The 20,626-nt window shown below is 44.3% G+C and overlaps 1 protein-coding gene across 1 annotated transcript in view; it reads left to right on the top strand.

Moving 5' to 3' along the window:
- LOC139407422 (cyclin D2, a) overlaps nucleotides 1-20,626 on the top strand; it is a 208,625-nt gene that overhangs the window by 81,757 nt on the left and 106,242 nt on the right. The window contains exon 2 of the mRNA XM_071151193.1: nucleotides 358-607. Within this exon, the coding sequence (XP_071007294.1) occupies nucleotides 573-607 (35 nt within the window). The 5' untranslated portion in view covers nucleotides 358-572. The remainder of the gene's footprint in view (nucleotides 1-357; nucleotides 608-20,626) is intronic.

Below are 20,626 nucleotides of genomic sequence, written 5' to 3'. Positions count from 1 at the left end.
GTGGGTGTTTTGTTCCAAATACAGTGCTTTTAGTTTTAGAAAAATGTTGGGCTAGCTTCTTCCTTGCCACCCACTCTGAAACTAACTGCAGCCCTTTGTTGAGTGTTGCAGTCATTTCAGTCGCAGGTGCCTGGTAACAGTTGAATAAGAAAAACCCAGTACACTGCTCTTGCTGGTATCACTGCTCTTTATTAAGCCTTACGTATCGGCCTCAAGGCTTTCGTCAGAGCCTTTCTTCTTTTTTCTCATCTCTTCTAACGGGAAATTGTTACGCTAGGCAAAAACTGTTCACTTTTCTATCCAAACAATGTTCTCTTCAATTTCCCTAAATGTGTTTTTCATGTTCTTATCTTGCAGAGATCATTCAATGAGAGAGATGCTCAAATACGCAACACAGACCAGGCCATGGTGCCAAGGTCTACCTATCTCTCCAAAGGGAGGAGGAGAGCATCAGAAGAGATGGTCAGCCCTCTGGCCTCGGTCAGGCCATTGTCTTCCAGCAGGTGAGGTCACTCCTACCGTGACGCTAGTCCCTTGACCGACGGTGCAGACGAAAGGTCTGGCCAACCTGAATGATGTCATCAACAGTGCTGCATCGCCCAGTGAAGTAGGTACAACAACTGCTACTTAAAGTATACCCACCGCTATGGCAGTCAACGAACATCCGTTGTGTATGCGGATGAGTGTTTCTAAACTCCGTTATCATGTTGTTCATTATAATGTGTTCAGTGTGGGTCGATGTGATACACAAGAGTGTTCCGTGTGGTTTGATGTGATACACAAGAGTGTTCAGTGTGGTTTGATGTGATACACAAGAGTGTTCCGTGTGGTTTGATTTGATACACAAGAGTGTTCCGTGTTGTTTTATGTGGACACGAGCATCTCTCAAATGTCAGACCACTCAAACTTAACATTCAAACGCATCTGTCTGGTCTATATCTTTAACGTTATAGAGAATCATTGTCAAATAGGTGAGTATCTGGGTTGGCGCCATGTCGGGTGGGCGTTATGGTAAGGTTATCTTTCCTGTTTCCCCTCTGGTCTCTGTGTCTGTACCCACTGCCCAACGCCTACTGAATGAGGCTCTAGGGGCGTTTTTTCAAAGGAAGAAGGAAATGAGTTTTTCCCATGCTCCTGTGCGTTGGGACATTTATCACCCAGATCACTAGGAACTGCAGAGAGGGAGGAAAAAGTGGCTTGGCGTGGGATCTGTCACCAGAGCCTCAACACATATGTCACTGAACTATTCAGCTCTGCCACTGAAATGGGGGACGTTCTGTTTTGACTGCGGGAACCGACATGCAGCATGTCGAGAAATCATCTGGAGTTCATTCACCTGTAATTGTCATCTTAGCATCCTCCCCTTTGTTGACGAATTGGAACGATAAGATGATTATTAAGGTGAAAGTGATAATAGGTCTGCTAGGTCAGCTATCTCTGCCCCAATGATTGGTCTGAGATGAAAATTACAACAACAAAAATCACCAGTACCCTACCTTGGAGGCAAGGATACCCACATCCCACTACAACAGCTAGAGATGCACTGAAGTGGCTCCCTGGTTCAATTTGCAAATCAATGAAGTTAATGGTTCATAGTCACAGGCAGTTTCACCTTATCTGATGTGGAGAGTACAGGGAAATCGCTCCATTCCTTCTGGGCCAGAAATGCAGTCATCATTATGATTATACACTCCAGTGTTTTGGTAGGGAAATATTGAGCTGCTTCTGTTCTTCAGTATAGCTACACTACCGGTCAAACATTTCAGAACACCTACTCATTCAAAGGTTGTTGTTTTTTTGTTTAAAAAAAAAACTATTTTCTATATTGTAGAATAATAGTGAAGACATCAAAACTAGGAAATAACACACATGGAATCATGTAGTAACCAAAAAAGTGTTAAACAAATCAAAATATATTTTATATTTGAGATTCTTCAAATAGCCACACTTTGCCTTGGTGATGACAGCTTTGCACACTCTTGGCATTCTCTCAACCAGCTTAATGAGGTAGTTACCTGGAATGCATTTCAATTAACAGGTGTACCTTCTTAAAAGTTAATTTGTGGAATTTCTTTCCTTCTTAATGCATTTGTGCTTATCAGTTGTGTTGTGACAAGGTAGGGGGTATACAGAAGATAGCACTATTTAGTAAAAGACCAAGCTACAGTTCATCATTACTTTAAGACATGAACTGGCTCTCATGAGGACTGCCACAGGAATAGAAGACCCAGAGTTACCTCTGCTGCAGAGGATAAGTTCATTAGTTACCAGCCTCAGAAATTGCAGCGCAAATAAATTATTCACAGAGTTTATGTAGCAGACACATTTCAACATCAACTGTTCAGAGGAGACTGTGTGAATCAGGCCTTCATGGTTGAATTGCTGCAAAGAAACCACTACTAAAGGACACCAATAATAAGAAGAGACTTGCTTGGGCCAAGAAACATGAGCAATGGACATTAGACCGGTGGAAATATGTCCTTTGGTCCAGAGTCCAAATTAGAGATTTTTGGTTCCAACCACCGTGTCTTTATGAGACTGTGTGGGTGAAGGGATGATCTTCGCATGTGTGGTTCCCACCGTAAATTATGGAGGAGGAGATGTTATGATGTGGGGGTGCTTTGCTGGTGACACTGTCTGTGATTTATTTTGAATTCAAGGCACACTTCACCAGCATGGCTACCACAGCATTCTGCAGCGTTAAGCCATCCCATCTGGTTTCGGCTTAGTGGGACTATCATTTGTTTTTCAACAGGACAATGACCCAAAACACACCTCCAGGCTGTATAGGGGCCATTTGACCAAGTAGAGTGATGGAGTGCTGCATCAGATGACCTAGCCTCCACAATCACCCGACCTCAACCAAATTGAGATGGTTTGGGATGAATTGCACCGCAGAGTGAAGGAAAAGCAGCCCACAAGTGCTCAGCATATGTGGGAACTCCTTCAAGACTGTTGGAAAAGCATACCAGGTGAAGCTGGTTGAGAGAATGCCAAGAGTGTGCAAAGATGTCATCAAGGCAAAGGGTTGCTATTTGAAGAATTTCAGATATAAAATATATTTTTGATTTGTTTTATGATTCCCTATGTGTTATTTCACATATTTCACATGTTACTTCACTAGACATCCAACTGCACCAGTCTCTAGTGTAGCTAGTAGTTTTAATAATAGGGTGATAGGAACAGTGTCATCAGTTGTAATGAATGCAATCCAAATGGCTCTCCACGGACACATGCTGGCTTTACAAATAGAGTCCAGGTGTCCAAAGGAAAGATCCAATCACGGAAAACACAGGGGCGGAATACGTCATAACTCTGACACAGGAAGTGAGCGTGGCGATCTGCTTGCCAAAGGTACAGTTGTGAATATGAGGGCCAAGAATTTAAGGATATATGAAGGGTGGAGAGGAGCAGGCACGACATCACCTGGGGCCCTCTGGGAGAGGTAGAGCCCTGCAGGCTGGACAGGCGGGCAGTCATTCAAGCACACGTATTTGTACCAAGGCCAGCTCCTTTGGGCCCCATTAAAGAAGAACACGGCCTGTAGCAGAAATGCTGACCTTCAGTTTGAGAAAGTGTCATCTAGGAACACTTTTTCATTGGACGCACTATATAATTATGTGAAAATATTTAAAACCCACCTACCTGGCTCTTGATGCATTTTTGGGCTGCATTGTACTCTGATGATATTATAGTAATGATGCATTAATGGTATGTCCAGTGTTTCCTTTGGCCCAGGGGGCGAAACAGCCTGTGCATTTAAATTAGTTGGTCCCTCGTCATAATGAGACTACTTTCCTGTCCCTGGGACCTGGGTGGGAACAATGACTAACACGGCACACATTAGTGCAGCGCAGGGTGACCCGTGGGTCACTGGTTACTGCCGGTGCACAAGGCCCGAAATAGTTTCTCTCTCTGAAGTGGACAAAGAAGCACTGGCTGCTGCGGGATCTGTTCTTGTTGTGATTACCTGGCTCCAAAGGCAAGCCATTCTCCCTGGACCTCTGGAAATGCACTGCGCTCTGCCAAGTGGCCATGATAATCACCAGCCCATTCCTGGGTCAACACGCAGGACAGTAGGGGGAATTCCACAGGCATCAGCCAGGTAGGGCTATTATTACAAACATCATTAAAACTGTATCATCCTCATTCACTGTAGGCTGCACACATACTGTACACAGGTATACAGTAGGATGGCAATGTCACCATTCGCAATTCTGTATATGTAATCGAATTGTTGCATTGTTGCATAGCGTGAAAGGAGGAGTACTGTATGAATGGAATGCGACTAGCCACGAATATGAGTGTAGATCCGTTTGCATCTCCAAACTGTACTTTAACCAGGTATTGAAAGGCACTGTATGAAATCTTACCCCCTCGTGTCAGGGATCTCTAGCTGTCTGCCAGCATTTTGGGTACGCTCTGAGCTACACCCTGCCAGAATAAGCACACTAGTTAATGGTTCGGAACTCTGGCTTATCTAGGCCATCGAACTCAACAAAAGCTATAATTATCTGCAAAATAAACTCTCCCTCTTGATTGTTAGACAAATAATGCATTAAACAGTTTCAGATAAACTGGATTCTACTCAGTGCTGCTGGCCCCTATAGACTAGAGAGGCCATTGGCCTACATTTGCTACTGTAGGGACCACTTCACTAGATGCAGGGAGTCTTGCTAGTTAATCAGAAAAGAAACACCTTAGTTAAATAATTGGTATTTGAACACTTGCTTTATGAACATTTCAACATTTTGCCCTATAAAAGTTTCCCTGCATATATTTTATATTTTATTTTTGTATGACTCAGCCTTGTACGACTCATGAGGTTTGCTTTATATAGGCCCAGACATTATTTGGGGATTTCTTTCTGCAGTTTACCTCCCACTCCTCCCACTCTTGTTGGCCATACACCATGAGGGCCGTGGAAGCCTGGCACTCGCCTGCAGCTCTCAGCCAGGCTTGAGCAGCTGGGATCTGGGAGAGCTCCCTGCAGTTCTACAGTGTGCTGGCAGCCCCCCACCACTCATAATTCTGCCTTTTACTTCCAGCCAGCTCCAGAACACAATACAGAGGAGCCCTGTGCTGCTGCACACACACACACACACACACACACACACACACACACACACACACACACACACACACACACACACACACACACACACACACACAGACACACACACACACACACACACACATTTTTTCAAATGCAATTCAAAGAGGAGACCAAAGGCGGAAGAAAGTAGCAGACGCCTCTCAGATGCTCGGCTTGGCTTTGTGTGCCACTTGACACAGACGGTCGTGCACAAGATATCTGTTGTTTATTGTTTATGACAAGCCTCCTGACTACACTTTATGCTCTCTTCATCTGCCTGAAAGGGGAACAGTCAAGGGCTTTGAGGCTCCGGATATTAGGAGCAATGAGTGCTGTCTTGCCTATCCATTGAGTGGAGGTGGAGGAGCATGTTAGGCCTGTGGTGGTGTTTATTTTATATTCTATCCACTGGTCCAAAGTAACTTCCACGTTGTGCATGTTATTTGCTCAGCTGGAGTGCACGGGAAGGAGGGGTCTGAGCAGTGTCTTTCCCCAGGGGAGGAGTGTCACAGTGGAAACGCACCTGTAGGTGAGTCTGGTGGGCCTGTCCCTGGCTATACAGGTAGTGGTGAGTGCCTACTCAAACACTCAACTCTGAGCTCGACCCAAACTCTAAAACCCCACCGTTATCAGCTTCTCATTGGCTCATCCTGGGTCCTCAGCAGTAAAAATAAATTCCTTCCTAATAGCCCATGAAAGCAGTGATTCACCACATATTATTGTTTGAACTGTGGCGAATCTTTCCGCATTACCTCAGCATTGTGCTTAAGAAACCCCTATTCATTTCACACTGACTGGGGTTTATTTTCACGCAATTGGCCTTATACTCGGTTTGATTTATTTTGAGTTCTTGAAAAAAGTGCACTTTTGGTTAATGAAGAGTCCAGCTGGACACTTGTCATGGGTGACGGTGATAAAACATGACGAGTGAGGAGTTGAAAAAGCCTGCCGACTCTGGAGAGGTCAGTGCCCCGCCATGCACCCCCATAAAAGACTCAAAGTAAACAGACTTTGATGGGACTGGGGAGGACTCTGAGACTTGGACTGTGTTCTGGTAAATAATTGCATTCATTGTTCCTGCCACTGTTGGTTATGGTCACAAGCTGTTTGGTAGGCCCCTGTCTGTCTGGTGCTCCCCATGAGCCCAGTGTCAGCGTCTCGCCACCGAGGGTAACAACTTGTGCCAGGGGTGAGATGCCAGCTCCCTGACCCGGTGGCCCGAGTCTGACGTGCCGGGGGCGAATGGGTCTGCGGGTCTGTTATTAGGCAGAGGCAGGGCGTGCTGAGCGCATGCATGCTGCTCCACTGTTAAACAAAGATAGTTCAAAAAGCACATTCCTGCCTCTGCCGGGCAGCACTTGCAGTGTCAAAGCTCTCGATAGTTTAATTGTATTGCTGCCCTTATATCTCCCCTGACTTTGTACAATCTGATTGGAAGCTTCATATTTATAACTCACCATGTGAGTGGCGGTGGGAACGGGTATATGGTAGCGGATTGGTAAGATCACCTGTGCACCTTGTCTAAAGTGAAGAATTCCTTTCAGACAAGCTCTGTGATATGGCGCGTCCACGTTGGATGGCAGTACAGTATCTGGATATACAGTAATACCCACACACTGTAAACCTGTCATAGAGGGAATGCCATGCTGTAAAAACCAGCAGCGTTGATGACAATAAACAATTTGTCAGATTACCAGCGCGAACAGAGTTAAACATTTGCTTTCGATATCTCAGTACTTCACTAGCTATTTTAGTCAACTTAAAACACAACGTGTGTCAACGTGTCCATCACCTTTCATTACGGCAGCAAATGTTGAAGTATAAGGAAATGTAGGCTGTCACCAAAGAACTCACTCTTTTGGCAGAGTCTCCACAGGAAGTAGTTAATTTGCTCTTTGTTTGCCTTCTGCCTTTGGGACTCCTCCGAGGACTGAGAGAGCAGAGGGCCTCATGGACAGATGCTTCAATATAGAATGTAACATGAGAGCCATTGAATTTTTTTTTTTTTTAAGTCTCTCTCTCCCTCTCTCTGGTCTCTCTCTCTCCCTCTCTCCCTCTCTTTGGTTTCTTCCTCTCTTCTGCCTCTCCAATCTTTAATCTTGTCCAGGAGTTTCTTTGCATTATTGCTCCATAGTGCACTTTGCCAAACTAGCGTGGGAACTGACCCGGCCCATTCAGAGCTGAATCGTCTGTATTCTGTAATGATGGAACCTCAATGACATCATGTGCGTTTCAGCACAGGCTCTGGTAACGGCGCCGTGCGCCTCGTCAAAATACCAGAGGTTAAGCGGAACGTGCGGCAAACTCAGCAATAGAAGTCAGATGCTCTTGGTTTTCTTTAATTTTTTTGTCGGCCTGACACTGAGGGGCCCCCACAAGGGCCGGGCTTGGACTGTAAATGTCAGAAAATGAATGCAGGCCTTCGTAACAACGTGGAATCTGATATAATCCACCCCAGCCACCGCGTTTGATCTGCACCTCAGCGTAACAAGTCTTGAAAGAGTGAAAAGAGCATAGCATATCTAGGAGGTTATGGTATTTTAACTTATAATTTGACGTCATGGCCAATATAGTATTTCCGTGTGTTCATTGACATTATGAAAACTATTGGTCGTAAATTCATGTCTTTCTGTAGGCCTAGGCTTTTTTGGATATCCTGTAAAATGTTTAGGGCCGGGGGGCCCTGTTCAATTTAAACCAGCAAGTAGGTTTTCGGGATGAGTTTGAGTTGATTTGCGCTTTAGTTTCTCCCCCACTTTTTTTTGGGTTTCTTAGCCATTTTCAGGCAGCAGTATTCTACAGACTAACTAGACACACACAAGTATGGCAGCAAGAGAACATGGCATGCTTTACTGCTCGAGTGTTGATCGTTGTCGGGGAGACTTGAACAGTAGCTTCAGCATCTGCACTTTAATGATTGGCGAATGGCGGACATGTTCGTTTCCTGCCTTTGGAAAGGTCCTTTGAAGCTCCCTGGCTCTAATCGTATCCCCCACCACGCCTCCTATACTTAGCACACTATACTGTGGCATGTGTGAACTCCACTGTCAATGTGTGCTCCCGTGGGGACTCTGGATGGGAATGAAATGATGACTGGGTCGTTGTATGGATTGACTCAACACAAGTCAGTAGGGACTGTACTGGTAAAGGTACTTGCTATGAGGATGAACGTCAATCCAAACATTTAGAGCATGTAGTACTTGGCTATCTTTTTTTGAGCTCGTCTTATGGCCTTCCTCCCCCCTCCCGGATGTTTCTGGTAGCGGATGGATTGTAAAAGCGTTCCAAATTACGGGTCTCTTGGAATCAAGATGAGCAAGAACATGCACATTACTATCACAGATTTAGAAACATGTGAGGACATCTTAGACCAAGTAGAGTATTAAAAAAGACTCAAGTATTTGGCTTTTGAAATACAATATGTGTTTTATTTTTTCCACCTGTGGTAGGGCTTCTCCTGTGGATAGACACAGGTGTAGCTGTTACCAGAGGGTGTACATTCATAGGCTACACACTTTAAGTGTCCTACAGTATTTGCACATTCCCGGCAAGACATATAAGACATTATAAAGACTCATACAGGCTTATAACAAGTCATAAAGCATGTCGCCTAAAGTCCATTTGAACATGTTCATTTCATCGCTATTGGAGAATATGTCTGGACCCGAGAAGTTTGGGTGGGGGGGGGGTCTTTGTATTTAAACCATGTCAAAAAGACAAATAAAGCAATCATGTCACTTCGCAAGTATGCTATAGGAAACGTAAACAGACCTCAATGCGCAGGAAGACAATGAAGTCAACGGGCTGTTTTACATTAAGAGAAAATAATCATAAAAATACATTCTGTGTTATTAGCGGTTGGACTGGGCCAAGTACAATTTGCCGTTTGTTTCCCTGAGGGATGAAGGCAGCCAAACAACTGTGCTCCAGACTGAAGCTGAACTGAGCGGGCCACCATTGATATCCGCCTCCATGTCCCCCCCCCCCCCCCACGGCGGAGAATTGGGCTCAATAGAATACCTCCGCATCACATTTCCTGCTGTGCCTTTCCAAAGGCCCGTATCTCAAATCCATATGCTGCTCATTGCACATTGTCTCTAGAAACCATAGAGGTACTGTGCTTTTGCAGGACTGCAGTGTGTTACTCAGATTAGATCTGTGGGAGGATCAGATACAGCCCAAATCACAGGGAGACATCATGACATACAACTTAATCCTTTTGGTGTGGGGTAGCAACACATCCATCTATCAATGAATCTGGTATATACATATATGGCTAGATAATTGCTTATCAAACATTTCAATCTGCAACTAGAGAATGGTGGAGGAATGAGGAGGATGGCATCTCACCAGTGTACTGACGATTCACAGCCATACACAATGCCTGGTCCAACAGTTTATTTTTCCCTCTAATAAACTTTCTTTCCTCTCACATCCGTGTGTATGCCTCCTCCTCTGGAACAGAGGAACTAGAACATAATGCTGTACCGAACACGTGTAGTGAAACAATGATCTGGACCCTGATCTACTCTATGGGGCTAATGATGTGATTGAGTCAAGATCTGCCCCCCCCCCCCCCCCCCCCCCCCCCCCCCAACCCTGCTCTCTCCACACACACCAACCAGCCCTTACATCCCCACTTTACCACTTCAATTAAAGTAAGATTACTATCAGTGCTTGCCGAATGTGCCTTTTAGTAAATACAGATCTGTTTCCCTGGCCAATCTGTTAGAGGCACCCTGCTGGGAGGCCCTCAGTAGCCAGTACTCCTTTCCCCTACTTGTTACTAATTGACTGGCCCTGTGGATGGGGAAGCATGGCAGTCATATGCGACCGAGGCGACTGGGTGCTTGATGTGGGAGCCATTAGCGCAGCGCGATGGTCGGAGGAGAGGCACACACAGGCTACGCGGCTTGATCGAATAAGGCACAGTGGAGCGCTTCTCCACTGACTAGAAGTTAAGTGCGGTAACAAAACAAAGCACTCTGGTTCCCCCCTTCAGGGATGGAGGGACGGAGATGTCTGAACTCCTCACTGATCCTCCTCTTTCCCTACACGGTCCAATATGCCTCTGCCCCGGTCGCTCCCAACACCACACTCAGCACTCGTGGTATAGCTGGACTTACCATACTGTCTAACTCAACTGACTGGTGTACAAGAGAAACAGGACCACATGATGTGGAGCTATTTCTCTCTGTTTTGCATTGCATGATGTAATGGAGTGTGAATGGTTTTTTAAAACTTCTTATGGCTGCAGGGGCAGTATTGAGTAGCTTGGATGAAAGGTGCTCAGAGGTGCCCAGAGTCAACGGCCTGCTCCTCAGTCCCAGTTGCTAAAAGAAGCATATTATTATTAGTGTTGGATAGAAAACTCTCTGAAGCTTCTAAAACTGTTTGAATAATGTCTGTGAGTATAACATAACTCATATGGCAGGCAAAAACCTGAGAAGAAATCCAAACAGGAAGTGAGAAATCTGAGGTTGGTCGATTTTCAACCCAGCCCCTATTGAATACACAGTGGGATATGGATATATTTACACTTCCTAGGGCTTCCACTAGATGTCAACTGTCTTTAGAAACTTGAATGAGGCTTCTACTGTGTTGTGGAGCCGGATGGGAGCTCTTTGAGTCAGTGATCTGGCAGAGAGCCAGGTCCTGGTCATACGCATTTCACATGATAGCGACCTGCGTCCCATGGCTTCTCTACAGACATAGGAAGTCTCCGGTTGGAACTTTATTGAAGAGTTATGATAACAACATCCTAAAGAGTGATTCTATACTTAGTTTGACAAGTTTCTTCGACCTGCAATATAACTTTTTAAAGTTTTCGTCCGATGTTCGGATGGACCTGCGGGAGCGTTTGAATTTGTGTACTAAACGCGCTAACAAAAGTAGCTACTTGGACATAAATAATGGACATTATCGAACAAATCAAGCATTTATTGTGGAACTAGGATTCCTGGGAGTGCATTCTGATGAAGATTGTCAAAGGTAGGGGAATATTTATAATGTTATTTCTGATTTCTGTTGACTCCAACATGGCAGATAAGTTAATTTATTTTCTGAGCGCCGTCTCAGATTATTGCATGGTTTGATTTTTCCGTAAAGTTTTTTTGAAATCTGACACAGTGGTTGCATTAAGGAGAGGTACATCTATATTTCAATGTCTAACAATTGTATTTATCGACATTTATAATGAGTATTTCTGTAAAATCATGTGGCTCTCTGCAATATCTAGTGAACTAGTGAACGTAACGCGCCAATGTATACTGAGAGCTTTTGATATTAATATGAACTTTATCAAACAAAACATACATGTATTGTGTAACATGAAGTCCTATGAGTGTCATCTGATGAAGATCATCAAAGGTTAGTGATTCATTTTATCTCTATTTGTGCTTTTTGTGACTCCTCTCTTTGGCTGGAAAAATGGCTGAATTATTCTGTGAGTTGGTGGTGACCTAACATAATCGTTTGTGGTGCTTTCTCTGTAAAGCCTATTTGAAATCGGTCACTGTGGTGGGATTAACAACAAGATTACCTTTAAAACGGTATAAGATACATGTATGTTTGAGGAATTTTAATTATGAGATTTCTGTTGTTTTGAATTTGGCGCCCTGCACTTTTACTGGCTGTTGTCATATCGATCACGTTAACGGGATTGCAGCCCTAAGAAATTAAAAAGACCAATCCAAATCATGTGCAAATGGGTGAAAGAGGGCCTCAGAGTACACTAGGAGAGGTTTGAGCTCTGGGGTGGCCAGGCAGTTAGTTTTTCTTTTTTATATAGCCTCTAGCCCTTTGATACAAATAGAACAACAATAGATCTGACTCCTACTGCCAATACTGTATTTCTACTGAGCCACCTGAAGAATGTGGATATGGTCTACTATGCAACCATAGCGATCAAAGGCCCTCTCCTGCTTTCTCATGCTCAGAGGGCTTTATCAGGTGTACAGTGGGAGGGTATTGCAGTGAGGGACCTTCGATGTGTTTTTTCCTTCCTCCCCCCCGTCTAGACTTTGGCCCCTCTAATGTGTGCCAGCCAGTCAGCTGAGTGAGGGGAAAAGCACTGAAGGTGGTGATGTTGCTCCTTTTGGTCCGTAGAGGAGAGTGGGTTGTGTTTGTTTGGGATCGTGCTCATTTGTTGCACTTTGATCTGGATGTTTGTGCACCGCAAATACAGCAAACATCACCGGCAACCTCTGGATGTCAACGTGACATTTCAAATTCATGTTTTGAGAAAGATAAATTGAAGTATATGGAAAACAAGTTTGACCTTTACATTTATTGCAACATGAAGACATGTTGGCTAGCGTAGGAAAAAATAGTGGCACTGGATGTGTAACAGCGTTCAAAACCCGCACGTGAATGAAGTCTGTTGTTCCAATCACTGTCAGTTTTAGGCCGTTTCACCTTGCTTGTCATGAGCTCATTTTGTGTACATGTACAAGCAGCAAGCCACAGCATTGACTGCTTAGATGTTGAGTGATCGCAACAGAGAAATGACTGTACGGTAAGTTACGTCACGGCCAGGTGACCGTGATACAGTGTCATAGGGTATTAGCACATGGACCTAGTTTACAGGCTATCATGTAGCTGATGTTGCCTCTCCCGGCTGTACAATACACATGGGAATGACCCTCTGCACTGAATGATCAGGTCTATCTGCAGCTGTTCATTATGACCTTAGCACCAAAAATCAATGGGCACAAATACAGAGAGGTGGAAGGGTGGGGTTGGGGTCTGGTCCAGTGGCTTTGAAGTAACAACAGGGCTTTTCCGAATGTTATCGCATGTCTCACTCTGTCGCTATCAAAATGCACTATCATTCGCTCTCCCCTTTAGACCTGACTTTTTCCACTGACTCAAGTTAAACAGATTAGCCGGGTGGTTTGAGCCCAATGGAAAAATCTCCCTTAACTCCCCAACATAGGATTTCTCCCACAGTGCCACGGTGGCCTCTTAAATGATTGAAAGATCTATTTGCACTTATTGACCTGAGCCCCTATCCAGATCAGCAGTGAGCTACAAACTGTAAAAGCCAGATGCGACACGTTTCTGATAGAAAGCTTAAGAGTGAGAGAAAGCTCTTCTCTCCAGGCTCTATACTGACTGACCCCAGTCAGAGTTAGCGAGTTGTTTTTCCTGGAGAGGATCTGATATGTGTCGCCCAAGGACAGGACAGCACGGCTCAGCAGATGTGACAGATCTGTAGCGCCGGTCACAGCAGTCCTGTGCCAGTCCCACCTGGCAGGCAGGCAGGCCATAGTGACTGACTGGCATTTGGAGCTCGCCTGGCACCACTACCCACCCTGCCATCTTTGGGAGAAAAAAAATTAGGATTCAATTTTCCCCTCCTCCTGACCTTATATTGTTTCCCCCCGTTGCCGTGGTACATGCAAATGGGGACCAAGGTATGCACCCGGTTATCTCTCTGCTGGAAACGCTGTGCCCTTGTTGCTTCATATAGCTCGACTCTAGTGCACCAGCCATTGATAAGGCTTATGTCTCCGATAGCTAGCGCGCTTTCAAGTCCCCTTCACAAAACAGCCGGCTCCCTTTGATGTTGTTTTCCCAAGCCAAGGACAGACAGGCAGGCCTCCCCACACTGCAGGACCAAACTGGCTAATCAGTAATCGCTAACTTGCTGAGCCCAGCAGTCCTTCAGATGGGCAGACTTTTTTACACCCCTTCTCCTTCTGTTTCTTCTTCTTTCCTCCAGGATGCTTTTCTTGTGGTTTTTGGGGATTTGAAAAGGGAAAGTGTTGCTGTCAGAGAGGCGCCGTGGGAGGACTGTTTGACTGAAGGGTCTTTCTGCCTCGCTGTCCTCCTTCCTTGTCACTCCTTCTTCTTCTCTGCCGCCGCCACCTGCCCTATCCTCCTCCTTCCCACCTCCGCTTTTTGGTCTCTTCTTTTGCTCCTCTCTTCTCTGCTCTTTCTTGTCCAGCCATGGGGCAACTGTTGGTCCTCTGCCTGGCTGATGAGGGGCGCCAGTGGGGGACACCAGGGACAGGGGGACATAATCGTGCCACAGACACATGGCACTGTATTAAAACATTAGTACCACTTTATGACTTTATTTAGCACATGCCAAAGAAAATTGATTAGGTGACAGAGACGGAACAAAAGAGGAATCATCCTCATGAGTAACTTTGTCTCTTTGAGGCCAATCATGGCCATCCATGTCTGAACATTGGATGTCTCACCCTGTTGTTGCTTAACGTAACAGTGTCCCTTTTTCATAGGTACAACATCTAACTACACTGAACAAAAATATAAAACCCACATAAAGCAATTTCAAGGATTTTGCAGTTCGTATAAGGAAATCAGTGAATTGAAATAAATAAATTAGGCCCTATTCTATGGATTTCTGGGAATACATATATGTATTGGTCACAGATACCTTTAAAAAGTAGGGGGTGGACAAAAAAATGTGTCAGTATCTAGTGTTACCACAATTTGCCTCATGCAGTGCAACATGTCTCCTATGCATAGAGTTGATAAGGATGTTGATTGTGGCCTGTGGAATGTTGTTCCACTCTTCAATGGCTGTGCGAAGTTGCTGGATATTGGTGGGAACTGGAACACGCTGTTGTACACGTCAATCCAGAGCATCCCAAACATGCTCAATGGGTGACATGTCTGGTGAGTATGCAGGCCATGGAAAAACTGGGACATTTTTAGCTTCCAGGAATTGTGTACAGCTCCTTGTGACATAGGGCTGGGCATGAATGGCACGACAATGGGCCTCAGGATCTCGTCAGGGTATCTCTGTGCATTCAAATTGCCATTGATAAAATGCAATTGTGTTTTCATTGTCAGTAGCTTATGCCTGCCCATACCATAACCCCACCTCCACCAGCAATGTTGCACTCTGTTCATAACGTTGACATCAGCAAACCCCTCGCCCACACAACCCTATACACTCTGTCTGCCATCTGCCCGGTACAGTTGAAACTGGGATTCATCTGTGAAGAGCACACTTCTCCAGCGTGCCAGTGGCCATCAAAGGTGAGTATTTGCCCACTGAAGTCTGTTACGACGCTGAACTGCAGTCAGGTCAAGACCCTGGTGAGGATGACGGGTACACAGATGAGCTTCCCTGAGACGGTTTCTGACAGTTTGTGCAGAGATTCTTCAGTTGTGCAAACCCATAGTTTAATCGGCTGTCCGGGTGGCTGGTCTCAGACAATTCCGCAGGTGGCATGGTTACACATGGTCTGTGGTTGTGAGGCCGGTTGGACTACTAAATTCTCTAAAACAACTTTTAGTGGATAAATGAACATGTAATTCTCTGTGGGAGCTCAGCAATAGAACTTAAATGGTACATATTTAGGGGATCAAGAGAGAAAAAATGCAATAGGCCTAATCAAAATCAATCAAAGATGGTATTGCTGGGATGGAAAAGAATGTGAGTCCAGTCATCATGTGAGTCCAATCTCTTAAATCAAAGGTCCCGTCTGAAAAGGTGCCAGGCCTCCAGTCCAGGCCTCCAGTCTGCTTAGCTCAGCATGAGTAATGACTCAAATTCCTCACAAGGCTCCATATTTTTAACATCAACTAATTGCCACCCTTCTGACTGCCTTATGCTTTCTGCACATGGGTAACCAGTGTTATTATTGGCGTGTTATTATTGTTTTTCTTGGGGCTTGTACAAGCCCTTTGAGCCCTGTGATCTGTGGTGACAGTGGAGGCTGTTGACGTGTGTGTTGCGTGGCGCGGCGTGTGACGCAACACCGTATCATGGTCAGAGAGAAGAGGCAGGGCCGTGTCAGGAAGTGCGGTCCAGTTGGTTTGTGCCTGTGTGCCCGAGCTTAGCCAGGAGCAGGCCCTCTCTCCTCTCCCTGAAAACACTGACCCACATGTTGAACCTGCCCCCACGGTTGAATGAGGGTCAAAGGAGAGTTCTGGAAGCAGGAATCTGTTTGTAGTCCTTGCCAGAGGCAAACTGCAAGTCATCAGCCTTGGGCAAGGGACAGCTAGGCTACACTCCCTTTAAAAATATGGAAACAATGATGCTATGAGTGTGAAGGTGCTTGTTTATAAGTGTCTGAAGTTATATCAAAATTGTAACTATTGATCCGGCACTAGCTATGTGGAGCCAGTGTATTTTTGTCCTAGACTTTCTGTAGACTTTCAGAATCATGCATGTAAATGATAGCACAATCCATAATTCATAGTTTCTATTTTGATTCCTCTCTGACATTTCAGCTACCCCCTCAGAATCTCTGCTGGAGGAACACTGAGAGAGTTCACACTGTTTGACGATTCCCAAGCAATGTTGGGTTATTATTCTCCCTTTTCTCTCCGTCACATTCCTGAATAATGAATATAAATCCAGTTGCCCAATTTCTGTCAAATTCAAAACACTTGCTGTTGCTATACAACAAGTCAATTCACCATGATTGATAGCGTCCCTTGCCTAAACTAAATATCAACAATACTGTGTTCCCTTGCCGTTACGTAAGTGAAGAGAGAGCCAAAGTCAAATATGTTACTTATTGTGCTTATAGGGAGATTTTCTCACAATTTCATTTGATGGGCTTCTTACAGTATTTATTTTGTGGTTGTCATTTGCATTGGGTTTTCAATCTTCAGCCTTGGATGGAGAATCTCCCACCTCATTGTTATAAGAGAATGGAAATAACTAACTTCCTTTCCCCTCTGAACCTCTACTCCTACAGTACCACCTCTTCTTTTGATTTCTTTTCCGTATCATTTTGTATATCAGACTGTGTAAAATCCCCACATCAGTCAATTGGGAAGTATGTCTCAGCTATTGTAAGTGTGTGTTAAGGTCATGTGAAAAGATCCATGGCCCAGTTCCTTTCTAGAGAGTATCATTCTGTACGATATTTGGTCTTGACTGTAATTATGTTACCGTAACGGTATGTTTCAAACCCTGAACTGGGCAAGAAATGTGTTATCACTTTTTTTCAAAATTAGAAACGTATATCTGAAAATGTAGCTACACTCTTACCCGTATACACAGATGAATGCTTCACGGCAGACTGGAACCATTTAACTCTGTTCTGTTTGTAGCTACATCTTGTTTGGCCAGCGTTGTGTCAAGTCACTCCGGTTCACACTAACCGTGGCGTGTGCAGAAAGTAGCCCATAAGGGCCTCCCGGGTGGCGCAGTGGTTAAGGGCGCTGTACTGCAGCGCCAGCTGTGCCATCAGAGTCCCTGGGTTCGCGCCCAGGCTCTGTCGTAACCGGCCGCGACCGGGAGGTCCGTGGGGCGACGCACAATTGGCCTAGCGTCGCCCGGGTTAGGGAGGGCTTGGTCGGTAGGGGTGTCCTTGTCTCATCGCGCACCAGCGACTCCTGTGGCGGGCTGGGCGCAGTGTACGCTAACCAAGGTGGCCAGGTGCACGGTGTTTCCTCCGGCGCATTGGTGTGGCTAGCTTCCGGGTTGGATGTGCGCTGTGTTAAGAAGCAGTGCGGCTTGGTTGGGTTGTGTATCGGAGGACGCATGACTTTCAACCTTCGTCTCTCCCGAGCCCGTACGGGAGTTGTAGCGATGAGACAAGATAGTAGCTACTACAACAATTGGATACCACGAAATTGGGGAGAAAAAGGGGTAAAAAATAAATAAAAGAAACTCACTTTTTCCAACTGACCTGTTGATAGTGCCTCCTAAATCCAGGGCATCAATATTGTTGAGAAAAGTAGGAACATTTTTGTAGTTCTCGATGGCTAATCAAAAACGGCGCTATAGACAGGACTGTCCACACATACTGAACAGCTCACGTTATAGACAGAAGCATGCTACATGGCAGACCAATCCAAACTCATCTCCTGGCATGTCCAGCCCATCCATTAGCTCAGCCAATCATGGCTAGCGGCAAGGTTCCTGCCTTTTTCCGTGGCTAAACCAACTAGGCTCGTAATTTAACCATTTTATTTGATTTATGGATAGGATACAAGTTTGTTATTAAGGCACATTAAAGTTAATATGTTCCAGAAGGCATTTCTGCAAAAAAAAGCATTTTGATGTTTATGTTCAAATGCCGCATTGTAAATTGTATTTTTGTTTCATTTAACATTTATCTAACTGGGCAAGTCAGATTAGAACAAATTCTTATTTACAATGACGGCCTACCCTGGCCAAACCCTAACCCTGACGACGCTGGGGCAATTGCGCTCCTCTTTATTGGACTCCCAATCACAGCTGGTTGTGATACAGCCCAGGATTGAACCAGGGTCTTTAGTGACGCCTCTAGCACTGAGATGCAATGCCTTAGACTGCTGCGCCACTCGGAAGTAGTGACGTGCGACATATGCCTCGTTTCCTGAAAAGAGTCACAAATGGCATCCATGATTTCATCTGACTCTGGGGAAGTAGATCAAGGGCTTAATTGCTGAAGTATGCTTTTAAACCATAATTGAGAAAGAATTCATTGAAGTTGGATTATTTGTGACATTTTGGCCTTACCAGGACTCTTTTAAGACTCCATAATGTTTCATCTGTAGGTGTTACAAAGCATAAATCGGTGTCACATGAAGCTTTACCGCATGCTCTGTAATATGAGTAGTATTTTGATTTCAATAACAATTTTCTTACATACATTCTATTCATATAAAAAAAATATAAACATCAATATTGAAAATAAAATATTTTTTGATTTGGCTAATATATATACAGTGGGGCAAAAAAATATTTAGTCAGCCACCAATTGTGCAAGTTCTCCCACTTAAAAAGATGAGAGAGGCCTGTAATTTTCATCATAGGTACACTTCAACTATGACAGACAAAATGAGAAAAAAAATCCAGAAAATCACATTGTAGGATTTTTAATGAATTTATTTGCAAATTATAGTGAAAAATAAGTATTTGGTCAATAACAAAAGTTTATCTCAATACTTTGTTATATACCCTTTGTTGGCAATGACAGAGGTCAAACGTGTTCTGTAAGTCTTCACAGCTTCTGATAGGCTAATTGACATTATTTGAGTCAATTGGAGGTGTACCTGTGGATGTATTTCAAGGACCACCTTCAAATGCAGTGCCTCTTTGCTGGACATACAGTCAAAATCACAAGACCTCAGAAAAACAATTGTAGACCTCCACAAGTCTGGTTCATCCTTGGGAGCAATTTCCATACGCCTGAAGGTACCACGTTCATCTGTACAAACAATAGTACGCAATTATAAACACCATGGGACCACGCAGCCGTCATACCGCTCAAGAAGGAAACGCGTTCTGTCTCCTAGAGATGAATGTACTTTGGTGCGAAAAGTGCAAATCAATCCCAGAACAACAGCAAAGGACCTTGTGAAGATGCTGGAGGAAACAGGTACAAAAGTATCTATATCCACAGTAAAATGAGTCCTATATCGACATAACATGAAAGGCTGCTCAGCAAGGAAGCAGCCACTGCTCCAAAACCGCCATAAAAAAGCAAGACTACGGTTTGCAACTGCACATGCGGACAAAGATCATAATTTTGGGAGAAATGTCCCTTGGTCTGATGAAACAAATATACAACTGTTTGGCCATAATGACCATTGTTATGTTTGGAGGAGAAAGGGGGAGGATTGCAAGCCGAAGAACACCATCCCAACCATGAAGCACAGGGGTGGCAGCATCATGTTGTGGAGGTGCTTTGCTGCAGGAGGGACTGGTGCACTTCACAAAATATATGGCATCATGAGGAATTAAAATTATGTGAATATATTGAAGACATCAGTCAGGAAGTTAATGCTTGGTCGCAAATGGGTCTTCCAAATAGACAATGACCCCAAGCATACTTCCAAAGTTGTGGCATAATGGCTTAAGGACAACAAAGTCAAGGTATTGGAGTGGCCGTCACAAAGCCCTGACCTCAATTCTATAGAACATTTGTGGGCAGAACTGAAAAAGAGTGTGCGAGCAAGGGGGCCTACAAACCTGACTCAGTTACACCAGCTCTGTCAGGAGGAATGGGCCAAAATTCACCCAACTTATTGTGGGAAGCTTGTGGAAGGCTACCCAAAATGTTTGACCCAAGTTAAACATTTTAAATACAATGCTACCAAATACTAATTGAGTGTATGTAAACGTCTGACCCACTGGGAATGTGATGAAAGAAATCAAAGCTGAAATAAATTATTCTCTCTACTATTATTCTGACATTTCACATTCTTAAAATAAAGTGGTGATCCTAACTGACCTAAGACAGGGAATTTTTACTAGGATTAAATGTCATGAATTGTGACAAACTGAGTTTAAATGTATTTGGCTAAAGTGTATGTAAACTTCCGACTTCAACTGTTTTGGGTTGATCATAATGTATTCTATGTGCATATCAAAGTTCCAGAGTGGGATCTCTGCTACTTTTAAAGATATGATCCAATTTGTCAACATTACCAACAGAGTGAATGTGAAAATGGATTCAAAATGGTCACCCTCTGTTGGTGATTTATAGGATGTGCAGTGATATAAGTAAATGGAGGGCTTAGTTACATTGCACACTATCTCAATTTATACGTATTAAATGAGTCATAACTTTAAAACTAGTGGAGATCCCACTCTGGAACTTTGAC

Source organism: Oncorhynchus clarkii, chromosome 1 (genome assembly GCF_045791955.1).
Source record: "Oncorhynchus clarkii lewisi isolate Uvic-CL-2024 chromosome 1, UVic_Ocla_1.0, whole genome shotgun sequence".
NCBI classification, from domain to species: Eukaryota; Metazoa; Chordata; class Actinopteri; order Salmoniformes; family Salmonidae; genus Oncorhynchus; species Oncorhynchus clarkii.
The sequence above is the reverse complement of the archived record's forward strand: the minus strand, read 5'-3'. Positions and strand labels throughout refer to the sequence as shown.